The 27,039-nt window shown below is 44.9% G+C and overlaps 1 protein-coding gene across 1 annotated transcript in view; it reads right to left on the bottom strand.

Moving 5' to 3' along the window:
- LOC311149594 (zinc finger protein castor homolog 1-like) overlaps positions 1-23,179 on the bottom strand; it is a gene marked incomplete at its 5' end in the record, with an annotated part of 113,827 nt that extends 90,648 nt beyond the window's left edge. Inside the window, one exon of the mRNA XM_084186768.1 lies at positions 23,101-23,179. Coding sequence (XP_084042894.1) covers positions 23,101-23,179 — 79 coding nt within the window. The remainder of the gene's footprint in view (positions 1-23,100) is intronic.
- Between the last annotated feature and the right edge of the window lie 3,860 nt (positions 23,180-27,039).

The following is a 27,039-nucleotide window of genomic DNA, read 5'->3' as shown; positions in this document are numbered from 1 at the left end:
GCATTAGGTTATTGTGCTTGTTTTAGCTGATTTAATGTGGCTACAAATTACAAACAATATTTTTCCCTTCCATTTGGGACTTATTTTATTGTACTGATCAACAACATTTGCATAGAAGTAGCAATCTGTTATTTTATAAAATAGTGCTCTGTCTCTTTAAACCCAGTAATGACGTCATTCATGGCGAGGCACACGCCCACACAGCCAGTTGAGTTCGGTGAGGAAGAGATGTGACATACGAAGAGTTTTATGGACGTGAAGAATAAACAATAAAGTAAATTAATAACGTTTTTGGTGCCAATCAGTTTTGAAATCAGCATATTTTGCGTTATGGTTAGCGTATTATCACAAAGAAAGTACTATGGTACTGAATTGATTTCAGCTTCAGCTATAAACTAGCAAGGAAAGTTAGCATACAAAGCTGGAAGCTACCAGTATCGTCTTGCATTGTAAAGTGTTCTAGCCTGTATGGACATTGTTTTGCGAACAGTTTCAACAGCTCTACATGCCCAGGATAGGATAAAGTAATCCTTCTTCCCCCCCTTACCCCACCCCAAAGAAAAAAAAAGAAAAAACATATTGTAACGTGGTTATCCCACTGGCTATAAGGTGAATGCACCAATTTGTAAGTCGCTCTGGATAAGAGTGTCTGCTAAATGACGTAAATGTAAATGTACAAATGTTGTATTATTCAAGCGTGTTAACTTCTGTGTAGCATGAGTGGGGAGCTAACATGATGTAGCCCAGACTCCCAGTGCTCTAGCAATGAGTAAGTGTAGCAGGCAAGAGGCATGAACGGTGCGCTAGCGCTATAATTGACATTGGCTGCGCTGATAGATAAACTTGATCCTCTCAATCAGTAGGCCTATACGACATGAGACACATTTGACAGAAGTACCGAAAGTAACAAAAATTCTAGTACCGAATCGTGTTCTAGTATAAAAAAAAAAAATTGGTGCAACGTTACTTTGTATAACAGTAGGTAAATGCTTATGGAGCTCTACTCCTGGGCTAAACTGCTACTGATTGGGGAGCACAATTAGTCTTTATATGGTCTATAAAATATGCAGTTGATACAATACATATGGAGACCTTTATTAAACAACCCAAATATCAATGGGAAGAGATTGGGTATCCAACTGTATTTGTGGATTGGAGGGGCATGGGGACAGTACAGTACAACAGCTTTTGCCACTGCTTACAACAGGGATTGCTATGGTTGCACGGGCCTATTTACCTCAAGTAGTTTGTGTGCATGGTAGCGTACAATGAGATAAAATCAGTGGGGACCTACATGAAAGAACAACTTTTTCCTCTGGGGCCAACCCCCACCCCCTTCTAAAAGGTCCAGTGAGAAATCTCTGCCATTAATGAGTATCAGGGAGAAAAACAGACTTGATGCATCACTCCTCTGTTTTAGTATAGACTGCTAATTGTCAAAGCCACACGCCAGTCCCACAAATCCCTAAGCGCTGGGAAAGACAAATAAGGAGCACTATCTAATGAAACTTATGTATAAGGCCAAAAACTTTTTTTGAACGCATCCAATTATTTGTACTGGGACAAGTCAAGAAGATGTGCATCAAAGCAATTTGTGAGCCCTCGGCACTGAGCTTTCCGAACCCCAGCGTGTGTCTTTTTGATGCAGAGCCCCTCTGTTTATGTGCCAAAGTGATATCATGCCCAATCAAGTGGTGTTTCAATAACGCTGTTGGAAGTGCATTGTTTGCCCAAACGAGAGAGAGAAAGGACATGGGGAGAGAGAGAGAGAGGACATGGGGGCGTGAATGGCTGGCTGGATTGGCCAAGTCTCCGCCCCTTTCTGCCACACAGACAAGAGGGGTGCACATTACACATCGGGAGGTGACCAAAATGTTGGATTGTTTGTTATCTACAGTACTGGAAGAAATCTAACTACTATACATAATAGTGTTCTATAAAGGGACAAAAGGAAGGATATGGCTCACTCCAACGATGTATTGTATTGCAAATTACAAGGATTACATGCTGCCTTGTTAATTTCTATGGAAGATATACTTAAAAACCAGCCTGAAATAGTAAATATTACCAGTTAAACTGGAGCTGATCTCTTTGATTATACCTAAACATTGACTGACACAGGGACAAAACCTTGGTAATATCTTAATTTAATTAATCCAAAACCGTTCTGGGAAAAGACAGAACAGCTCTGGATTATTTTTCAATTTGTAACCCAGACCTTTTTAACTCCTGAAAAAAAAGGCCCAGTTATAACTTTGTAAACGTCAGGCAGATTTATCGACAAGGCCCGAGCTCCTGGTGTGTTGTTGAGTGAACCTTTTGTGTCTCTGTTTCTCCAGGGAGGTGTGTGTGTGCCTGAATGCACTGTGTGATACATGCACATTGTTTCCCCTATATGCATTAAATCATGGCCGCCACTACAAAAACATACTATATACTGTATATATAAAACTTCTAAGCTCGGCTGCTGATCACCGCTCATTGTGCTTCTGACCTGAAGTTTTTATTGTCGTATCAGAAGCGATAATAATTTTTGGGGTTCTGATGATTAAAAACAATACCATTGCCAACTAGTCGAGAGAGCGGGAGAGAGAAAAAGCAGGAGGGGGGGTGTCACGACTTCCGCCGAAGTTGGTGCCTCTCCTTGTGTGGGCGGCTATCGGCGGTCGTCGTCCCCGGCTTTCTAGCTGCCACCGATCTACGTTTCTTTTTCCATTTGTTTTGTCTTGATTGTACACACCTGGTTCCCATTGCATTATTATTATTTTCCTACTTAACCCTCTGGTTCCCACATGGTTTTGTGCGTGTTTGTTCTTTGTTTTGTGTCATATGCTTATGTGAGCTGGTGGGTTTTCCCTGCGTGGAGATTAGTATTGTGTATTTTTCAAGTAAGGTACGTCATTTACTCAGTTCTGTGTCCTGTGCCTGACTCCGTCCTACCGCTGCACATTTGACACATGACAGAAACACGCACCTAATATGGAGTCAGCAGGTGCAGCCAGTCTTCCGGTACCAGTGGAGGAGCGCGTCCAGCAGCACGCGACGATGCTCCATAATCAAATGTGCACTCCTCCACTAACATGTCTCCGTTTCAGTGTGTACTAGGTTATCAGCCGGTCCTGGCACCGTGGCATCAGAGCCAGATCGAAGTACCTGCGGTGGATGAATGGGTTCGGCTCTCGGAGGAGACATGGGACGCTGCCCATGTGTGCCTGCAACGGGCCATCAGGCGACAGAAGACGAGCACCGACCGCCACCGCAGTGAGGCCCCGGTGTATGCACCGGGGGACCGGGTCTGGCTCTCGACCCTAAACCTGCCCCTTCGCCTGCCCTGCCGGAAGCTGGGTCCGCGGTTTGTGGGGCTTTTTAAAGTCCTGAGGAGACTGAACAAGGTATGCTATAGGTTACAGCTCACCCCTGATTACCGTATTAACCCCTCGTTCCATGTGTCTCTCCTCAGGCCGGTGGTGGCAGGTCCGCTCCAGCAGTCTGAGGTGCGGGAGGTTCCTCCGCCCCCTCTGGATATCGAGGGGGTCCCGGCGTATACTGTACGAGCCATCATGGACTCAAGAGGTCCGGCGAGGGGCCTTCAGTACCTTGTGGAGTGGAAGGGGTACGGTCCGGAGGAGAGATACTGGGTGCCGATGGAGGACATCCTGGACCCTTCCTTACTGCAGGAATTTCACCGTCTCCACCCAGATCGTCCTGCGCCTCATCCTCCGGGTTGTCCCCGAGGCCGGTGTTGGCGCGCTGCTGGAGCCGCACGTCAAGGGGGTGGGTACTGTCTCGACTTCCGCCGAAGTTGGTGCCTCTCCTTGTGCGGGCAGCTATCGGCGGTTGTTGTCACCGGCTTTCTAGCTGCCACCAATCTACGTTTCTTTTTCCATTTGTTTTGTCTTGATTGTACACACCTGGTTCCCATTGCATTATTATTATTTCCCTATTTAACCCTCTGGTTCCCACATGGTTTTGTACGTGTTTGTTCTTTGTTTTGTGTCAAACACTTATGTGAGCTGGTGTGTTTTCCCTGCGTGGAGATTATTATCTGCCACACTGATCCTCAACACGGGGGCCCCTCAGGGGTGTGTGCTCAGTCCCCTCCTGTACTCCCTGTTCACCCATGACTGCATGGCCAGGCACGATTCCATCACCATCATTAAGTTTGCCGACGACACAACAGTGGTAGGCCTGGTCACCGACAATGATGAGACAGCCTATAGGGAGGAGGTCAGAGACCTGGTCGTGTGGTGCCAGGACAACAACCTCTCCCTCAACGTGACCAAGACAAAGGAGATGATTGTGGACTACAGGAAAAAAAAGAGGACTGCGCACGCCCCCATTCTCATCGACGGGGCTGTAGTGGAACAGGTTGAGAGCTTCAAGTTCCAACGAACTATCATGGTCCAAACACACCAAGACAGTCGTGAAGAGGGCACGACAAAGCCTATTCCCCCTCAGGAGACTGAAAAGATTTGGCATGGGTCCTAAGATCCTCCAAAAATTATACAGCTGCACCATCGAGAGCATCCTGACTGGTTGCATCACCGCCTGGTATGGCAACTGCTTGGCCTCCGACCGCAAGGCACTACAGAGGGTAGTGCGTACGGCCCAGTACATCACTGGGGCCAAGCTTCCTGCCATCCAGGACCTCTATACCAGGCGGTGTCAGAGGAAGGCCCTCAAAATTTTCAAAGACTCCAGCCACCCTAGTCATAGACTGTTCTCTCTGCTACCGCACGGCAAGCGGTACAGGAGTGCCAAGTCTAGGTCCAAAAGACTTCTCAACAGCTTCTACCCCCAAGCCATAAGACTCCTGAACAGCTAATCATGGCTACCCGGACTATTTGCACTGCCCCCCCCACCCCATCCTTTTACGCTGCTGCTACTCTGTTAATTATTTATGCATAGTCACTTTAACTCCACCCACATGTACATATTACTTCAACTACCTCAACTAGCCGGTGCCCCCGCACATTGACTCTGCACCGGTACCCCCCTGTATATATAGCCTCCCTACTGTTATTTTATTTTACTTCTGCTCTTTTTTTCTCAACACTTTTTTTGTTGTTGTTTTATTTTTACTTTTTTGTTAAAAAATAAATGCACTGTTGGTTAAGGGCTGTAAGTAAGCATTTCACTGTAATGTCTGCACCTGTTGTATTCGGCGCATGTGGCCAATACAATTTGATTTGAGTATTGTGTCTTTTTCGAGTAAAGTACGTCATTTACTCAGTTCTGTGTCCTGCTCCTGACTCCGTCCTACCACTGCACATTTGACACATGACGGGGGGAGAGAGAATGTAGGGGGTATCTAGGGGGATGAAGGGGATGTACAGTACCAGAGGGGTTTACAGGGGTGAGGTCGGGGAAGGATCACAAGAGAGGGGGAGAGCAGATGGAATTTTCCCAGCATTCTTCTTCTCTGGGGTCCTGGCGTAGAAGAAACAGGTTGGTTGGGCTGAGCTTTCCCCCCACCTGAAATCTGCCACTCACTTACTCACTCAGTCACTCAGCTAGCCAGAACTTTACTCACTAGGTCGGTTTTCGAGGCTGTGCGAGTGAGAGAGTAAGAGAACAAAATGATAAAAGGACACAAAAGAGAACTAGAGATGACTATCATCCTCAGCTCATTTTGTTAATCCAACAATAGTTAGCCCAGCACAAAATACAATTTTGTTCCAAGAGGCAGATACACGGAAAAACAACGTGAATTTTGTCTTCCTTGTCAAACCAAACTATGTGTAAATTCAAAACACAAGGTTTGTGCCTACCAATGGCCTTTCAGGCAGCACTCACTTAGCAACAAATGACACAAAACATTGCGATGACCTTAAAAAGGAAATGATTAGAGCATTGCACAGAGGTTGGGGCGGCAGGTAGCTTAGTGGTTAAGAGCATAGTGCCAGTAACCGAAAGGTCGCTGGTTCTAATCCCTGAGCCGACTAGGTGAAAAATATGTTGATGTGCCCTTGAGCAAGGCACTTAACCCTAATTGCTCCTGTAAGTCGCTCTGGATAAGAGCGTCTGCTAAAAAAATAAAATAAATAATAATAATAAATAAATAAATAAAAAAAATGTTGTGCACCAGGAAAACTGCCACAAGCACTAATGTGTCACATTGTAACATTCTATTCTTTTTTTAACCACTGGATTCAAATATATATTTTTCTTGTTTAGAGTCCATTGCAGGATCAATATTTTACTGCAAAGGTACACGACAAGTCAATACAATAACCACCCAGAGTTTACAAAATTGTATTTTCGAACTAAATGAACGAAGCACATACATATGCAGTCACACATACACACACAGGACAAAGCTCTTCCTCCCACCCTCCCTCTGTCTCTCTTTCTGTCGGTACCGCTCTTTCACAAATCTATTTTATTATTCATCAGTTGGTTGCACATCTGCTTGCTTGCTGTGTTATTTTATTATCAATAAAGCACTTATTGCTTTTAGTCTAGGGTGTGACCTTGGCTTGCACGTTGCGTGCTGTCCTTCTGGGTCCGACCTTGAGGGACTCGTTTTGGACTTCACAGCAGCACTATCCCTGGGCTGTTATCATACTGCAGCCCCCCCCCAGCCAAGTGCCCCATGTTCCAGCTGCACCTCCCTCCCGCCTGCCGCAAACACAAACAAGACGGCGGGAGACAAAGACACACATACACACACGTATGCACACAGACAAAAACGCACACACAGAGAAACATACACACACAGAAAACAATGTATATGTCTAGTGCTAACATCAGCCAGCAAAAGTTGCATCGTTGGGAGAACAAATGCGCCCTCTGGTTCGATCACAAACAGGGTAATTACAGACGTTTTCTAGAACAGAAAACAGAAGAGCCAAACGGTTTATTAGACAAGGAAAACAATGTGGGTGATGTGAGCCGAGCCGGCAAGGTGGAAAAATCTACCATTCTGCCCTTGAGCAAGGCAGTTAACCCCGAGCAACAACTGCTTCCCGGGCACCGATGAGGATGTTGATTAAGGCATCCCCCTGCACCTCTCTGATTCAGAGGGGTTGGGTTAAATGCGGAAGACACATTTCAGTTGAATGCATTCAGTTGTGCAACTGACTAGGTATCCCTTCCCCTTTCCCCATTCTGACAGGCAAGAAGAACAAAAACAGAAAACGTTTTATTCAGTTTGCGACTGAGGATGATTTCTCAGATAGTGGCGTAGCAGACTGACAGCTACCGTTTTAAAATTGCACAGCAAATCTGGCCTAGCAGCAGGCACTGTAGTTTCAAATAAAGACTTAATTTCTCAGTATTTCAGGGAGCTAGACCACAAACCGGGAGTGTCTAAATTAAAACCAAGAACCGAATAAGAAGTCACAGTAAATACAGTCCCTGGCTGTATAGTCAATGGAGCAAAGTGAGATGTATTCCCCAAACGGCTCCTTGTTCTTGAAGCCGGGGAGTTTGAAGCCCAGTTCCCGTGGCGTGGGTTTTAGAGTCACACCAGGAGGTTAACAAGACGTCCGCCATATTGGACGAGCAGGTGACCCAGGTCTCTCCCTCGTGGCGACTGCGTGTGGCGGTCGGCACCACGGCGTGCTGCACTTGGGCAGTGTAGGTAATACGCTGGGAGAAGGGGGCTCGGGCTCTGTACCGCCACTCGAGGGCCCTTGAGCTAATATCTGTACAGATTAACTGCTTGAGTTGTATATTGGTCACGGGATCTTTTTTGCTTTTGTTGCAAAGGCTTTTGGGGAGGGAGAGGATGAGGGGGTAGTGTGTGTGTGTGTGTGTGTGTGTGATGGAGGTTAGTGACAGGCTGTCCTCTACGGCGAGGGCACAGAGCTTGAGAGGTTGGGAGAGATGGAGGCCCCCCAGACAAACTGGTGTCTGTCACTCCAAGTCATTATCTTTGGGAATATATTTAATTTATATTTAACTTACTTCCCCCCACCTACACCCTCCCCACTGCTACCACTGCCATCAGGAGGGCCTGTCCTAAATCCAGCGCAAGCCGGTTCATTAGTTATCAGTTAAGAGTGTGGAAATCACAACAGAACGATCACGCACACACATACATACACACACACACACATACATGCACTCACACACAGATGAGGCCTGGACACCTTCACTCTCTCTCTCTCTCTCTCTTTCACACACACACACACTGGACAGGAAGTCGGAGGGGAGAGGGCCTCGGGTGTGTGTGTGTGTGTGTGTGTGTGTGTGTGTGTGTGTGTGTGTGTGTGTGTGTGTCTGGGTGGCGCTTTGCTTTTGTCCATGAGGTTAACCTTGATATGAAGCCCTGTCAGGCCAGATAATGTCAATCAATGACAATGCCTCCAAGATAACCCCCTAATGTGAAACCTAAAAAGCAGGCCTGTTTAGATTTTTAGACATGCCCCCTCTCACCAGCCATATTAATTGCATTACAGTGAAATGAGTTGTGGCATTTCTTTAACAAGACTCTTAAGACATTTTGACAGCTTATAAGGCCCTTTGCAGCTAAATTTTTTAAATAAAGGCCCATACCGAGCAACCGCACGGCAAAGCCTCCTTCGTTGCGTAAGGCTCAGAGTGTTGGGGAGGAAAGAAAAAGGAGGTGGTCTTTCTCGAGGAAACATTTCCAGCTTCCGGGGACTGCTTAATTGATTTCCAAGGTTACTTTTCAAATTTGTTTTTCCAGATACACACATGTATGTGTGTGTGTGTGTGTGTGTGTGTGAGAGAGAGAGAGCAAGTCCATGTTTTTCAAGCAATTTCCTCCTCAAATTCGGCCTGCTTCGGATTGTTTGCCTCAGATCTCCTGCTGATCTCCTTGAGACAAGAGACTGAGAGAGGGAGGGGGTGACTTTAACCAAAAAGCGTACATTTCCAGACAGGATGCCTGCGCTGACAACATCAATCCCTGGCCACCATTAAAACATTTGCTCTGCTTGACAGATTTTTCCTCTTTTGGATTTTATGTGCGGTGGAATGAATCACAGGTGCGCCCTAAATGTCATCTGGCACGGGTAGCTAGCTAAATATCCTATAAGACCTTTACTGTACTTTTATTGTAGCATCTACCTGAAAGGCGAAAGTCGTTTATAAATAAAGCCTGTGAAAGGTATTCTATCATTTACACAGAATTTCTGTGGAAAATGTGATTATTTTCCCTTCATGTACAGTGCAGTCAAAGATATTTGGTTAAGAAAACTAGCCCGTCTTTGTAATATGGTGAGTATCAGATTTGGGTGAAGAGAATGGATCTTCCTGTCATTTAAGCGTTCACGGCCTAAGTCCATTTTTTGGGGCCCAGACTTGAATGGAATCACAAAAGTCTGTCTTTAGGCCAAACTCTGGTGTAAAGTCCCATGGTGGAAATGCCCAATTGGGGTGTAGATGCAGAGAGTACAGTAAGAGAAACAGGTCTCCCCAGTGAGTACTGCAGTATGTTGACTTTTATTTATCTCTGACCGCATTATGGGGCTGGGGTGAGTGTGGCCATGATTGGGGATTGTCAGTTGTTAGAAAGACAATGGGGTTGGAGTGTGTTTGTTCCATGAGGTGGCTGCAGGCTCTTAGACAGCAGGCTATTCTCCTCTCACACGGCTCCTCTGACTACTGGCTGTAGGTCACATCACAGGCTCTGACACACACACTCTTAGATACAGTATGTACAGTGAGACTTCTACACACTCATGAACAATTTATACAGACTGCAGTTCAAATAGGTAGAGTTAAACAATGCTTAAAATGCTGTATAGTTAAACAAAAGTTCAAACTAAACTGGAGGTGGAAGTAAAGAAATAACTAAATGTTTCTATTTCACCTAAAACAGAAACATCTTGTCTTTGAGAGTTTTGTTGAAAGAGGAATGTGTCTTGGTTGGATTTGAAAGTGTGATTGAAAAGAAAGTTGCATTGAAAAAAAAAAAGTGACTGAAACCATGAAGCGTGTATAAAGCTGCTTTACAGAGAAAAAAAGGCCTTCTATTTTGGCCCAAGAAACAGTATAGGCTACAAAAAGAAGTGTTGCTAGCTGCCTCAAACAAATCATTTGCTTTTGATGAAAACCACAACAGCTCCTTCTGCATTCTACACCAAACCCCACTTGGTTTCCTGAATTCTCTTCATCATTTGCTTCCTTCACCAGAAACAACTTACAAAATGAAATGTCGAGCACCAAATACATAGGTATTGAGAAAGGATAACTTTCAATGTAATTGTAATGAATACTCAGGGAGAAAAAGGTGTAGATTCACGCGCAGTGTGGCTGGTGTTTATTACCCCTTCGCAGAAGGCAGGAATCGTGGTCACAGGCAAGCAATGGTCATACACAGGTAGGCAAACAGGCAGGAGAAACAAAACTAGGACTGAAGGCTAAAACTGGTTCTCACAAACGAGCTACAAAAAGGCTTAGTAGAGTCAAAACGAACGATACCTCACAAGGAAAAAACAGAAAGAACTGAACTAAATAAGGAGCTGATGAGACCAGGTGAGTAACTAACACAGGTGAAATCAATGAACAAAAATGAAAGACAGGGCTACGTTCCAGAACACAAAGAAACAGGGCTACGTTCAAGAACACAAGGTGAACTAAGAAAATAAATACAGAACCTTACAGTAATATTGATTAAATAATTATAGATTTAAAAAAACACCTCAAAACTGAACATTGAGGCTTGCATGTTTGAGTGCTACACAGCTGCCCGTTTTACATTTCTGAAACATTAATATTCCTCTTATTATTATTTTAAAGTGAAAACGGATACTCCGTTGAAGTGTAAATCTGATGAATTACAGTAGCAGATTGATGTAATTAATTATTAAAGAATATTTTATAAATATTCATGTCTGTCATGCATCTAATAAAGAACGCTTTAGAGAAGGTTACTTCCCGTGCGCATCCTAATGTGTCAGAAATATAACTTTTATTAACACTCGTGTCAGGTGGCGGCGTATAGGTTGGAAATAACTGAATTGCAGCCTCTCCAATGTGTTCATCCACAGCTTTGCGTTCCTGTTGCTTCACACCATCTACTACCATAGTTACTGTCTAAAGCGTTGTCAAACTAGTTCTAACTTCCTGCAGGATTCTCACCGGTGTCGGTAATTTGAAAGCCGAATAATGCATCAATGCCCGCTCTACCTTCTGGACACACCTATTCCCAGTGCTAGGGGAGCCATATGGCGTGTTGATGCACATTCAAAACATTTCTCAGAGTGATGCAGCCAGGCTTAAACAAGTGCCTCGCAAACTTCAAATAGAAGACAAAAAGAAATAAACAGAAAAGAAACAAAAAGCCAGGGTTAGGGTTAGGTTAGTTAAAGTAGGACCCTGCTCCATTTTTTTATTTCTTCACCCCTCTCTGGAAGAGAGGAAGACGAGAATGGGTGCTGATAGCTGATCCCAGCACAGTTTTGTTGTACGGAGGAAGTGTGTACTGGAGCGCTTGGCGAGTGTCTTTCCGTAGCAGGGGGAGGCGGGGATGTGAGCCGGGTGGGTAAACTGTGTTGTTAGGTGCCCCCCACAAAAAAGAAAAAATCTGTAGAATAGCATTAGATTAGCTATAAAACTGCAATTATGTCTCTCTGCACTGGGTGAAAAGGGTCAATATCAGGGGATATCTTTATCAATATATTTCAGGATATCTGACATTTTATTAGATAGAAGGAGTAGGCATGCTCCAGATAAGCACTTCCTTAATGTCATATATGGAGCTATGATATTCTCTGTAATGGGCCAGTTTCTGAGTAAATATGCTATGTAGGCCAACTGGCAGTATTTGTCATCATATAGAGAAAAGCAGATGTCCACATAGGCCTATCTCAGGATATCTAATGAGTCAATATCCGGACATACCATGTATGATATCTGGAGGGGACCCAAAAATGATTTGTGATTGAAAGAAAAATATGTATATCATATTCATCAAATTATTGAGCATGTGCTGAAAACTCAGAAATGCATCAGAAATCGTCCTTATTTTCAGCATATCAAAAAGCATATCAAGATCCGGATATGGACCTCAGCCAAGAGAAGCATACAGTACATTCGGAAAGTATTCAGACCCCTTGACTTTTTCCACATTTTGTTATGTCACAGGCTTATTCTAAAATTGATTAAACACTTTTTTCCCTCATAAATCTACACACAATACCCCATAATGACAAAGCAAAAACAGATTTGTAGAAATTGTTGCAAATTTATAAATAAAAAAAAAGCAGAAATATCACATTTAAATAAGTATTAAGACCCTTTACTCAGTACTTTGTTGAAGCACTTTTGGCAGCGATTACAGCCTTGAGTCTTCCTGGGTCCTCTCAAGCTCTGTCAGGTTGGATGAAAAACAAATAGCTGCACAGCTATTTTCAGGTCTCTCCAGAGATTGGGTTCGATTGGTTTCAAGTATGGGCTCTGGCTGGGTCACTCAAGGACATTCAGAGACTTGTCCCGAAGCCACTCCTGTGTTGTCTTGGCTGTGTGCTTAGGGTCATTGTCCTGTTGGAAGGTGAACCTTTGCTCCAGTCTGAGGTCCTGAGTGCTCTGGAGCAGGTTTTCATCATGGATCTCTCTGTACTTTGCTCCGTTCATCTTTCCCTCGATCCTGACTAGTCTCCCAGTCCCTGACACTGAAAAACACCCCCACAGCATGATGCTGCCACCAACATGATTCACCGTATTGGCCAGGTGATGAGCGGTGCCTGATTTCCTCAAGACATGACGCTTGGCATTCAGGCCAAAGAGTTCAATCTTGGTTTCATCAGACCAGAGAATATTGTTTCTCATGGTTTGAGAGTCCCTTGGGTGCCTTTTGGCAAACTCCAAGTGGGCTGTCATGTGCCTTTTACTGAGGAATAGCTTCCATCTGGCCACTACCATAAATACCTGATTGGTAGAGTGCTGCAGAGATGGCTGTCCTTCTGGAAGGTTCTCCCATCTCCACATAGGAGCTCTGGAGCTCTGTCAGAGTGACCATCAGTTTCTTGGTCACCTCCCTGACGAAGGCCCTTCTCCCCCGATTGCTCAGTTTGGCCGGGCAGCCAGCTCTAGGAAGAGTCTTGGTGGTTCCAAACTTCTTCATTTAAGAATGATGGAGGCCACTGTGTTCTTGGGGACCTTCAATTTTGCAGAATTTTTTTGTTACCCTTCCCCAGATCTGTGCCTTGACACAATCCTGTCTCTTGGAAATGGTCTGTATTCTCTAGAACAAGGGTGTCAAACTCATTCCATGGAGGGCTTAGTGTCTGCGGATTTTTGGTTTTTCCTTTTAATTAAGACCTAGACAACCAGGCGAGGGGAGTTATTTACTAATAAGTGGACACGAAACTGCGGTACGCCACTGAAACAAACACATATGCGTGCACCCACACACACATGCACACACACACATTAATAATCAAATCAAATCAAATTGTATTTGTCACATGCGCCGAATACAACAGGTGCAGACCTTACCGCAAAATGCTTACTTTACAAGCCCTTAACCAACAATGCAGTTTTAAGAAAATAGTGGGGGGGGGGGGGGGGGTGGGGGGGGGGTGTCAATGCAAATAGTCTGGGTGGCCATTTGATTAATTGTTCAGCACTCTTATGGCTTGGGGGTAGAAGCTGTTAAGGAGCCTTTTGGACCTAGACTTGGTGCTCCGGTACCGCTTGCTGTGCGGTAGCAGAGAGAACAGTCTATGACTTGGGTGACTGGAGTCTTTGACAATTTTTTGGGCCTTCCTCTGACACCGCCAAGTATATAGGTCCTGGATGGCAGGAAGCTTGGCCCCAGTGATGTACTGGGCCGTACGCACTACCCTCTGTAGCGCCTTACGGTCGGATGCCGAGAAGTTGCCATACCAGGCGGTGATGCAACCGGTGAGGATGCTCTCGATGGTGCAGCTATATAACTTTTTGAAGAGCTGGGGACCCATGCCAAATCTTTTCAGTCTCCTGAGTGGGAAAAGGCGTTGTCGTGCCCTCTTCACAACTTTCTTGGTGTGTTTGGACCATGATAGTTTGTGGGTGATGTGGACACCAAGGAACTTGAAACTCTCGACCCGCTCCACTACAGCCCCGTTGATGTGAATGGGGACGTGTTCGGCTCTCCTTTTCCTGTAGCCCACGATCATCTCCGTTGTCTTTGACATACATACACACGCTCTGCGCACTCTAAGATGAACACTGTCAGAGCTGCAATGCTACCCTGTTATTATCTGCATACGGGGCCCTCTCTGTAAACTTGCCTCACTGTCCTCTCCCATGCTTCTCCATGGAGGTAGCCATTACTAAAGCTACCATCTCTTGCTCTCTACTCTTTTCATACTGCACCCCCTCCTCCCTTCTTTTCCTCCTTCTTGTGTGATACGCACTTTAGTGCCATGCCAATCAGTTTACCAGCCGGTGACACAGTTGACAGTGTGCCAGTGATGGTGGCAGTGCACAGAGTGTGTGTGTGTTGTATTAAGTGGAGTTTTATTAAATTAGTTTGGTACACAGCTGATGTGTAATAAAGGTACAGTAGGATCCCACAGGTCCACAGACATTAATCCTCGGGGTCTCCCCCAAACTCTGTAAGTGGCTTGCATGACCCGAAGCTACCTCCCTGCACTGCCTAGGAACCATTCACTCACTGCCCCAAAACACACATTATCAACTGCTATATTCTTATAGTGTATTATATGAAGAATGTGATCATTGTAAACGATTTCAACAATATAGATGATTTCTTACGTCTCGATGTACAGTGCCTCTTGATTTTAAAAAAAATAATATATTTTTACAGTCTGAATTTGAAATGGATAACATTTAGATGTTGTGTTACTGGCCTACACACAACACCCCATAATGTCAAAGTGGAATTATGTTTTTAGAAATGTTTACAAAAAAAAGAAATGAAAAGCTGAAATGTCTTGAGTCAACAACTATTCAACCCTTTTGTTATGGTAAGCCTAAATAAGTTCCAGATTAAAAATTTGCTTAACAAGTCACATACTAACTTGCATGGAATAGTGTTTAACGTGATTGTTTAATGACTACTTCATCTCTGTACTACACACATACAATTATCTGGAAGGTCCCTCAGTCAAGCAGTGAATTTCAAACACAGATTCAACCACAAAGACCAGGATGGTTTTCCAATGCCTCACAAAGAAGGGCAGATGGGTACAACAGCAAAAAAAAGCAGACATTGAATATCCCTTTGAGAATGGTGAAGTTATTAAGTACACCATACACCCAGTCAATACAAAGATACAGGCTCCCTTCCTAACTCAGTCACCGGAGAGGAAGGAAACCGCTCAGGGATTTCACCATGTTGATGACTTTAAAACAGTTACAGAGTTTAATGGCTGTGATAGGAGAAAACTGAGGATGGATCAACAACATTGTAGTTACTCCACAATACTAACCTAAATGACAGAGTGAAATGGAAGCCTGTACAGAATAAAAAATATTCCAAAACATGCATCCTGTTTGCAATAAGGCACTAAAGTAAAACTGCAAAAAATTTGAAAAAGAAATTAAATGTATGTCCTGAATACAAAGCGTTATGTTTGGGGCAAATCCAACACAACACATCACTGAGTACCACTCTTCATAATTTCAAGCATGGTGTCCGCATCATGGTATTTTTTGTTGATAAAAAAATATGAAATAGAGTTACAGTAAGCACAGGCAAGATCCTAGAGGAAACAAATTCACCTTTCAGCAGGACAATAACCTAAAACACATGCCCAAATATATACTGGAGTCGCTTACCAAGACAACATTGAATGTTCCTGAGTGACCTAGTTACAGTTTTGACTTAAATCGGGATAAAAATCTATGGCAAGACTTGAAAATTGCTGTCTAGCAATGATCAACAACCAACTTGACAGAGAATAATGTGCAAATGTTGTACAACCCATGTGTGCAAAGCTCCTAGAGACTTACCCAGAAAGACAGCTGTAATTGCTGACAAAGGTGATTCTAACATGTATTAACTCAGGGGTGTGAATAACTATGTAAATTAGATATTTATGTATTTAATTTTAAATTAATTTGCAAATATTTCTAAAAATATGTTTTCACTTTGTCTTTATGGACTATTGTATGTAGATGGGTTAATTTTCAATTCAGGTAGTAACACAACAAAATGTGGAATAAGTCAAGGGGTGTGAATACTCTCTGAAGGCACTGTACAGGCCTATACTTAATTTGATTATTTTCTAATTGTTGTCCTTGTGCTAAGCACACAAGTGAAAGTACAACTGACTCTCTGCGCCGTTGCAGCCATTATTATGAGCCGTTCTCCCTCAGCAGGAATACTGCCTTCTTGGATAGCATTTTTCATTCTTAACAGTGCTGTTTCTTTTTTTCATTATTTAATTTTTTGGAACCTGCGTCTTTATCAAAGGTGAAGGATTGCTCGGGCACATTTTGAGAAATGTCTTCTTCCCCCATTTCCCAAGCCGCTTTCCGATGAGAGTCAGTCATAAGAAACCAGGGAAGATTTTATGGAGAGATCAAAAAGAGGAGAAAGACAGCGCAGAGGAGAGGAGGAGAGGAGGAGGAGGAGAGGAGGAGAGGAGGAGGAGGAGGAGAGGAGGAGAGGAGGAGAGGAGGAGAGGAGGAGAGCGAGGCAGAAAGGGAACTACCTCCCTGTGTCAGTGGTGAGGGTAATTTCTCCAAACCAGTCCCCGTTTTCAGATGCAAATACAACAAAACACTACCACGAGACATCAACGTGATTTCTTGACTTCACAGGGGCCTTAAGATGCTTGAGGAGTTGTCAGGGTCAGCGTCAGCTCTGGCCAACCGGTGGGACTAATGGCTGAGAACAGAAGGTACGGGCAGAGCAGATCACAACCAATTCAGCAGCTCGGCCAGAAACAATGTCTCTTCCAAACTGCCGATCGACACGAGATCCATAAACATTTCTACTGTACTCAGAATTCCTCCGATCGTATGTTTGCAACATCATTTTTTTTTAGAAGCCCCTGAAAGCAGATGTGTTTGACACTACAACAGATATGTCAGCTTTTTGCAACGCTCGGTTTGTACTGTAGTAGAGTGGTTTTTCATGATTTATGCTTCATTGACAAATAGCACAAAAAAGGCTACATGGTTGAGGGGTAGTCGAGTGTCAGGAAGATAGGCCAAAATGGCAATTGGCAGCTTAGCTTATATTTCTCCCAATGTGTAACATTAGCAACAGTTCTCAACTGTCTCCCCCTCTTCAGTGACAGGGGGCTTCAACAGGTGCCTCGAAAGCAAAGATCTCAACTCAACTGTGTTTCAAACAAAGAGATTTACATTGAGAAATCGAAGATTTTCCTCACGCCCATATTTCTCCCATGTTGTCACATTCATTCCTTGAGCATTAGGCTCACTCTAAATAACTTTTACGTTAGCTCCTGCTCAAATGCACATTAAAACCCAGTCCATGAGTGGGGCGTGAGATATCAGAGCAGCAGCAGAAGGCCAACTGTTGAGAAGCGAGTAGTCAGTCAGAGAGATTTTGCACCTAAGCGTCCCTTACCAGTCAGCTAAGAGAGTGACAGAAATTAAGAGAGAGAGAGAGAGAGAGAGAGAGAGAGAGAGAGAGAGAGAGAGAGAGAGAGAGAGAGAGAGAGAGAGAGAAAGAAGGGAAAAAGACAAACAAGCTCCGCTCTGCTATATGAGTTTAGTTAGCCAGAGAGTTAGTGGGATGAGTTATGGCTAGCTAAGGGCTGAGGGAGGGTGTATTTATGGGGGGACTGAGTAAGTGTTAAATCCCTGGTAAGAAATAAAGTTGTCCCTGAGCAAACCTGGGGAGACATTTCACTCAGTTTAAAAGGTGGCTCGAAAAAATGAAAGCCATCCCTCTTCCTAGGAAAGGGATATTCCTTATTCCAGGTAAGGAAGAATAACAGTATTTGAATAGTATTCTCAGAGTAGATAATATCTGGGGGGATCAAGAGCCAAAAGGAGGAAAGAGTCTGATTCCTCCAAAATTGCATGCAGGTTTTGTGAGATTTATTTTTGCTCAGGGCTGCCAAGACACACAATCGGGTGCACTTGTTGCAGTACAGTAGTTGACCGGACACATAAAAATTGACTGGTTTTAGTTTTTATTTTCAAACAACTGAAGCAAATCGCACAGAAACAGGTATTCAACATTGAAACTTAGGTACAATTGTCAAATGTATAAAAAACAAAATTAGACTTCTGCCCAAAAGAGTAGGAAAAGCCTGAGAGAGTGGTCTTCACACACATACTGCAACTCAAACCTCCAGCACACCCTGACTCACCAGTATTAATAACAATTATTACTTAAAAAAGGCTATATTTTGGCATTAACTTAAATGGCTATATCTTTTTCCTCCCTTCCAGTCTGTGCGGCCTCACTTACCCTAAGTATCTCTATAAATCGCTGTAAATCACCAGTTACTGTTAACATGTACTCCACAATTCACAATCTTTTAACGGGTCAGAGTGAAAACAGAGGGGGAAATATCTGCTTAGCAGTAGACGGATGAGTTCTTGCTGCATGTTGCGTATGGACATTAATAATTTATATATTTTCTATATGCTTTGGAGAAGGATGGTTTAAGAATGATGAGCATACTGACATTGAAATACTTGGTTTGATAATAATTTTTATGATCTAAGATATGATCATGCAAAATCTTTATGAATTTTCCTAATGCAAATGTTTTGCTTTATTTTCTGTTTATTATTTTTATCACCCACTTTTAAATGGATTATGATTGATTGGAAAACATTAACTGGAGCTGCAACTCTCTAAACTGAAACCACAAGTCCCTCTCCCTATCCTTGTCCTGTAACCCGGGACCCCTGCACCTGTATCAGCTCCTACCTCACCCAGTGCCTTCAGAATAGGCAACGTGCCTTAACACACCCGTTGCAACTATAGCAGTCCTCCTGGGATGTAGGAACTGTTGCCAGATTGCCATGGTAACACAAGCCAAATTCAATTGTGTAACTTCACCTTTCACTCGGGAAGACTGTTCCATGTGTTATCAAAAAATAAATAAACAACCACAACAGGGAAAACAAAGCCAACAAACTTCTGGAGAGAGAGAGAGAGAGAGAGAGAGAGAGAGAGAGAGAGAGAGAGAGAGAGAGAGAGAACAAGCGCCGCTCTGCTATATGAGTTTAGTTAGCCAGAGAGTTAGCGGGATGAGTTATGGCTAACTGAGGGAGAGAAAGAAAGAAGTCTGCTGTTTAGGTTCACAGACCCAGTATTTATTTAACCAAAAGGGGAAAGTTGAATTGTACTAGAGGATTATTTGTCTACAGAAGGAAAGGAGTCCGACACCCTCTCAACAGACACTGTTTACACCCAACTCTTGGAAAGGCCCTCTGTTGACAAACCACCCTCCATATATCAGTATCTAAACACAGCGATAAATCTAGCCCAATAGCATGAGTCACTCACTTTAGCGCAGCAAACATTGCCACTTGTCAGTTAGCTGAGAAATCCAAAATAGGCTGTGAATGTCACTGAAAACAGCTAAATTCATTCAATAAAACGTAATAATGAATAAAAAATGACAACCATTGGCTATGAGAACTATATGTTATTCTTTGAAAATCAATACAAGTTCAATACTGTAACCAGGTTAGGAGTACACCTGTGGAATACAGAGGTAACACTGAGTAAGGAACGTTTTTTATTTTATTTATTTTTTGGGTGAGGGAGGCCTGCTCTCTCCTTTCCCAGATGTTTAGTTCATTTCATTCCGATCTCCTCTGCATTATTGTAGCCATCTGCTGCAGCCTGTCAACTATGCCTCTGCCTATCCCTGTTCTCTCCTCTCCGCACAGGCTACACAAACGCCTCACACCGCGTGGCTGCTGCCTCTCTAACCTGGTGGTCCCTGCACGCACCACACACCTGGAGTTCCAGGTCTCAGGCAGCCTCTGGAACTGCCGTTCTGCCGCCAACAAGGCTGACTTCATCCCAGCCTATGCTACCCTCCAGTCCCTCGACTTCCTGGCGCTGACGGAAACATGGATTACCACTGAAAACACTGCTACTTCTACTGCTCTCTCCTCGTCTGACCATGTGTTCTCGCATACCCCGAGAGCATCTGGTCAGAGGGGTGGTGGCACAGGAATCCTCATCTCTCCCAAGTGGTCATTCTCAATTTTTCCCCTAACCCATCTGTCTATCTCCTCATTTGAATTCCACGCTGTCACAGTCACTAGCCCATTTAAGCTTAATATCCTTGTCATCTATCGCCCTCCAGGTTCCCTTGGAGAGTTCATCAATGAGCTTGACGCCTTGATAAGTTCCTTTCCTGAGGATAGCTCACCCTTCACAGTTTTGGGGGATTTCAACCTCCCTACGTCTACATTTGACTCATTTCTCTCTGCCTCCTTCTTTCCACTCCTCTCCTCTTTTGACCTCACCATCTCACCGTCCCCCCCTACTCACAAGGCAGGCAATACGCTTGACTTCATCTTTACTAGATGTTGCTCTTCTACTAATCTCACTGCAACTCCCCTCCATGTCTCCGACCACTACTTTGTATCCTTTTCTCTCTCGCTCTCCTCCAACACTACTCACTCTGCCCCTACACAGATGGTAACGCGCCGCCGCAACCTTCGCTCTCTCTCTCCCACTACTCTCTACTCTTCCATCCTATCATCTCTTCCCTCTGCTCAATCCTTCTCCCTCCAATCTCCTGATTCTGCCTCCTCAACCCTCCTCTCCTCCCTTTCTGCATCCTTTGACTCCCTGTGTCCCCTATCCTCCCGGCCGGCTCGGTCCTCCCCTCCTGCTCCGTGGCTTGATGACTCATTGCGAGCTCACAGAACAGAGCTCCGGGCAGCGGAGCGGAAATGGAAGAAAACCAAACTCCCTGCCGACCTGGCATCTTTTCACTCCCTCCTCTCTACATTTTCTTCATCTGTTTCTGCTGCTAAGGCCACTTTCTACCACTCTAAATTCCAAGCATCTGCCTCTAACCCTAGGAAGCTCTTTGCCACATTCTCCTCACTGCTGAATCCTCCCCCCCACCCCCCCCCCCCCCTCCTCCCTCTCTGTGGATGACTTCGTCAACCACTTTGAAAAGAAGGTTGACGACATCCGATCCTCGTTTGTTAAGTCTAATGACACTGCTGGTCCTGCTCACACTGCCCTACCCTATGCTTTGACTTCTTTCTCCCCTCTCTCTCCAGATAAAATCTTTCGACTAGTGACTGCAGGCCGCCCAACAACCTGCCCGCTTGACCCCATCCCCTCCTCTCTTCTCCAGACCATCTCCGGTGACCTTCTCCCCTACCTTATCTCGCTGATCAACTCATCCTTGACCGCTGGCCATGTCCCTTCCGTCTTCAAGAGAGCGAGAGTTGCACCCCTTCTCAAAAAACCAACACTCGATCCCACTGATGTCAACAACTACAGACCAGTATCCCTTCTTTCTTTTCTTTCCAAAACTATTGAGCATGCCGTCTTTAGCCAACTCTCTTGCTATCTCTCTCAGAATGACCTTCTTGATCCAAACCAGTCAGGTTTCAGGACTGGTCATTCAACTGAGACTGCTCTTCTCTGTGTCACGGAGGCTCTCCGCACTGCTAAAGCTAACTCTCTCTCCTCTGCTCTTGTCCTTCTAGACCTGTCTGCTGCCTTTGATACTGGGAACCATCAGATCCTCCTCTCCACCCTCTCCGAGCTGGGCATCTCCGGCGCGGCTCACTCCTGGATTGCGTCCTACCTGACCGGTCGCTCCTACCAAGTGGCGTGGCGAGAAGCTGTCTCCGCACCATGTGCTCTCACCACTGGTGTCCCCCAGGGCTCAGTTCTAGGCCCTCTCCTTTTCTCCCTATACACCAAGTCACTTGGCTCTGTCATATCCTCACCTGGCCTCTCCTATCATTGCTACGCTGACGATACACAACTAATCTTCTCCTTTCCCCCTTCTGATAACCAGGTGGCGAATCGCATCTCTGCATGTCTGGCCGACATATCAGTATGGATGACGGATCACCACCTCAAGCTGAACCCTGGCAAGACGGAGCTGCTCTTCCTCCCGGGGAAGGACTGCCCGTTCCATGATCTCGCCATCATGGTTGACAACTCCGTTGTGTCCTCCTCCCAGAGTGCGAAGAGCCTTGGCGTGACCCTGGACAACACCCTGTCGTTCTCCGCTAACATCAAGGCGGTGACCCGATCCTGCAGGTTCATGCTCTACAACATTCGGAGAGTACGACCCTGCCTTACACAGGAAGCGGCACAGGTCCTAATCCAGGCACTTGTCATCTCCCGTCTGGATTACTGCAACTCGCTGTTGGCTGGGCTCCCTGCCTGTGCCATTAAACCCCTACAACTCATCCAGAATGCCGCAGCCCGTCTGGTGTTCAACCTTCCCAAGTTCTCTCACGTCACCCCCCTCCTCCGCACACTCCACTGGCTTCCAGTTGAAGCTCGCATCCGTTACAAGACCATGGTGCTTGCCTATTGAGCAGTGAGGGGAACGGCACCTCCGTACCTTCAGGCTCTGATCAGTCCCTACACCCAACCGAGGGCATTGCGTTCATCCACCTCTGGCCTGCTGGCTCCCCTTCCTCTGCGGAAGCATAGTTCCCGCTCAGCCCAGTCAAAACTGTTCGCTGCTCTGGCACCCCAATGGTGGATCAAGCTCCCTCACGACGCCAGGACAGCGGAGTCACTCACCACCTTCCGGAGACATTTGAAACCCCACCTCTTTAAGGAATACCTGGGATAGGATGAAGTAATCCTTCTAGCCCCCCCCAAAAAAAAAAAAAAAAAATGTTTGTAAAGTGGTTAACCCACTGGCTATAGGGTGAATGCACCAATTTGTAAGTCGCTCTGGATAAGAGCGTCTGCTAAATGACTTAAATGTAAATGTAATGTATTTTTCTAAGGGAACTTAACTGACAGTCAGATTTCTTCACTTCAATCCCTTTTGTCAATTTCTGAAAATACTGTGTTGGTGAAATACACAGGTCTAACATATCAATTGTGCATCTCTATCCTATAACAACTTGGAAAGGAAACAAGACATTCTCCTATGGTGAAAACAATGCTTTCCCAGACACACATGCGCACACACACTACACATGCGTGCCTCCCACTGACAGCAACCAGCATCTCAGAGAGAAAGAGTGTGTGTGTATGGGGGAGAGAGAGAGAGGTAGTCTTACCTGGCAAGAGACCGCCCTCTGCACTCTGTCTCACCTCTTCCTCCTTCTCTGGAATAATTCTCTCCACAAAGCAAGGCATTTTCCATCCTTCTCCTCAACCAGCTTTATGCCTGCATTGGAAGTACTCTCTCACTCCTTCTCCCTCTCTCTCTTCCCTTCTGTCTCTCTCACAGTCTGTCTCTTGCTCTCATTCCTGTCCCCCTCTCTCCCTCTCCCTGAGCACATATGCCAAGGCTGTGCAAGTTTACCCACTTTACCAGTAGGGGTCCTTCACCACCCTCTCCACCACACAGTCACAGTGGGAAAAGCAGGCCCCAGGAAGAGAGAGGAGCCACTTAACCAGCGTCCTCCTGTCACTGCTTAGTGTGTGTGTGTGTGTGTGTGTGTGTGTGGGGGGGGGGGGGGGGGGGGGGGGGTGCCACCAAAGACATAACACACTATGTGGTGCACTCATGGCCTGCTCCCTGGCCCTGTTCAGCCCTGTATGGCCCGGCTCAGTCCTGGCTCTGCCCACATAGTGTGTTATGTCTTTGGTGGCACACAGATTGAGTTACACTGTATCACTGGAGCCAGCAGCCGGAGGAGGGAGGGAGGAAGCAAGCTAGAAAGCAAGCGCGCGTGCACACACAGTGGCTTCTGCTGCTACCGCTGCTACCGATGCCTATCAGGTCTTGTGTTTCAGGTCTCAATCAATTTTTTTATCCCCGGGAGATTGATTTACAAAAATAAACTACACTGAACAATAATATAAACGCAAGATGTAAAGTGTTGGTCTCATGTTAAATGAGCAGAAATAAAAGATCCCGGAAATGTTCCATACGCACAAAAAGCTTATTTCTCTCAAATGTTATGCACACATTTGTTTACATCCCTGTTAGTGAGCATTTCTCCTTTGCCAAGATAATCCATCCACCTGACAGGTGTAGCCTATCAAGAAGCTGATTGAACAGCATGATCATTACACAGGTGCACCTTGTACTGGGGACAAGAAAAGGCCACAAAAGAAAAAGTGCAGTTTTATTGCAAAATGTCTCATGTTTTGAGGGAGCGTGCAATTAGCATGCTGACTGCAGGAATGTCAACCAGAGCTGTTGCCAGAGAATTTAATGTTAATTTTGCTACCGTAAGCCACCTCCAACGTCTTTTTAGAGAATTTGGCAGTATGTTCAACCAGCCTCACAACCGCAGACCACGTGTATGGCGTCGTGTGGGCGAGTGATTTGCCGATGTCAACGTTGTGCACAGAGGGCCCCATGGTGGCAGTTGGGTTACGTCTTGGCAGGCATAAGCTACGGACAACGAACACAATTGCATTTTATTGATGGCAATTTCAATGCACATAGATACCATGACGAGATCTTGTGGGGCACTTTTCCCAATGCAATATTAGCACTGGGAGAACATTAGCTGGCTCACTAGAGAATGCCAAATCCCCAGTAAGCCTACTCAGTACCATGAGGGCTGCTGTTGCTTTGCTACAAGAGAGCAAGAGACAAAGTTAACTACAACATACAATCAAAGTCCGAAATTAACAATCAAAGGTCCAAATTAAAGTGATAGTTCACTGAAATACAAATATTATTTATTCATTAGTCCAGTGTTAATACAATTCCAAAGCATGAGTCAAGTTTTCAAGATTTTCAGTTTTTGTGAACAATCCCTTTACCACCAAGCACTGGACTCATCCAACTGCTCATTAACATAAGCGTGAAGATAAAAAGATAAGTTAGACAAGCTATTGTTAATCGAAGTGCTTGCAATTGAACCATAAACAAGGCAGTTAATGATACGATATGAGGTGAATGATTTCATTTTTGTTGTTGTTGCTTTCAGCAGTTTTTCTGACAGGCCAGAGAGAGGGAGAGGTTGGAGTGAGTGTATTAGGTTCTTGTGAGACTGTGAGACAGTTGGTATGTTCCCCAACAGCCTAATTTCAGCACCTACACGTTATGCAATACATTAAAATGAACAAAACTAAAAGACAACTGATTCCAGCCAGTTTAGATCTTTAGTGTGATTCCAGCCCAATTCTCACTAAGTAGAGTAGGGACGCTGCTGACAACAGAATCTGATCCTACAAGTTTGTGTTAATATTGCTCAACTGTTTTTACGAGCGTGTATTACAGAAATGCATAGATCTCAATCGAGCTCATCTCTCATTAAAATAACTGGTGGTGAATTATCAGCCAAAGCCTTATGAGGCGGCATCTTTTCTTTTATTGCTCAGGTGGAACAGGATAAGAGCATCTATTGTTAAGACACGATATCCTGGGCAACGTGCGGTTGGCATTATTTGAACAGAGGGTGTGTCGCCCTTTATTTGACTAAACAAGCGCTTTTAATGACAATAAAATGGAAGGTAAGCACATTGACAGACAAGCTTGCGCACCGCCCTTTCAGGAGGTCTCAAATACGTCGACAATTAGCAATGAGAGAAATAGGATGTTAAATAATTGGATACGGATGTTAAAGCGACTGAAAGTCGACACTTTTGTTAAGGGAATGAGGTAATATAGAAGTGAATTTGGTTTGGCAACTCAATATTAGGAAGGTGTTCCCAGGGATACACAGTGTAGATCCTTATCATTGTTTGCATTTCAATTACTGGTTGTGGTGGCATCACACAAGTTAGTAGCAACCCTCCCTTGATGGTGAAATCCAAATCCTTTTTAAATAGAGAAAGTAACCGCAACAAAACAAGTGTTATCACAGATATGAAATGACATTCTCCCTGTAACAAGTGAACAACGTGAAGTTCAAATTTGATTTGATTTGTCACATGCTTTGTAAACAGGTGTAGACTAACAGTGAAATGCTTACATATGGGCCCTTCCCAACAATGCAGAGAGGAATAAAAGAGAAATAATAGAAAAATAATAACATGAGGAATAAATACACAATGAGTTACGATATCTTGGCTATATACACAGGGTAGCAGTACTGAGTCGATGTGCAGGGGTACAAGGTAATTTAAGTAGATATGTACATATAGGTAGTGATAAAGTGCAACAAGATAGATAAACAGTAGTAGCAGCAGTATATGTGATGAGTGAAAAAGGGTCAATGCAGATAGTCTGGGTAGCTATTAACTATTTAACTAGCTATTTCACAGTCTTATAGCTTGGGGGGTAGAAGCTGTTCAGGGTCCTGTTGGTTCCAGACTTGGTGCATCGGTACCGCTTGCCGTGCGGTATCAGAGAGAACAGTCTATGACTTGGGTGGCTGGAGTCTTTGACAATTTGTAGGTCCTTCCTCTGACACCGCCTGGTATAGAGGTCCTTGATGGCAGCCAGTCAAGATGTTATCAGTGGTGCAGCTGTAGAACATTTTGAGGAACTGAGGGCCCATGCCAAATCTTTTCAGCCTCTTGAGAAGGAAGAGGTGTTGTCGTGCCTTCTTCACGACTGTGTGTGTGCACCATGATAATTCCTTAGTGATGTGGACACTGAGGAACTTGAAGCGCTCGACCTGCACTAGTACAGCCTCATCGATGTGAATGGGGGCATACTCGGCCCTCCGCGTTTCCTGTGGCCCATTTCAGCTCCTGACATTGACCCACTCCTTCCCCTCACCACCTGGCTGCTCTGTCTTCAACAATGAAAACCCCTTTCTGACTGTGTTTTACTGTTATCTTTCCCTTTAAAACAGGCACCTCGCCATAACTCAGGCTGCACTGCCACACAGTCTCCATATTGCCCTGTACCGGGGGGGGGGGGGGGGGGCTCTCAGGAAGGTCACCAACAAATGGTTTTCCGATTCACTGCCCTTCAAATAATTTGGTGTATTAAAACCTGAATCTGCACTTTCTGGCCTGAAGTCTTTTCTAATTATTCCAGTGTCCTTGGGACAGACACAGATCCATCATACGCGGGAGGGGAAACAGACCACTACAGCCACAAACATCCCCCTCTCCCTCCCTCTCCCATCTCCTCGCTTTAC

This window comes from Coregonus lavaretus, assembly GCF_964263955.1.
Source record: "Coregonus lavaretus genome assembly, chromosome: 22".
Classification (NCBI taxonomy): Eukaryota; Metazoa; Chordata; class Actinopteri; order Salmoniformes; family Salmonidae; genus Coregonus; species Coregonus lavaretus.
Note: the sequence above shows the minus strand (reverse complement) of the source record. Positions and strands in the feature narration are given on the sequence as shown.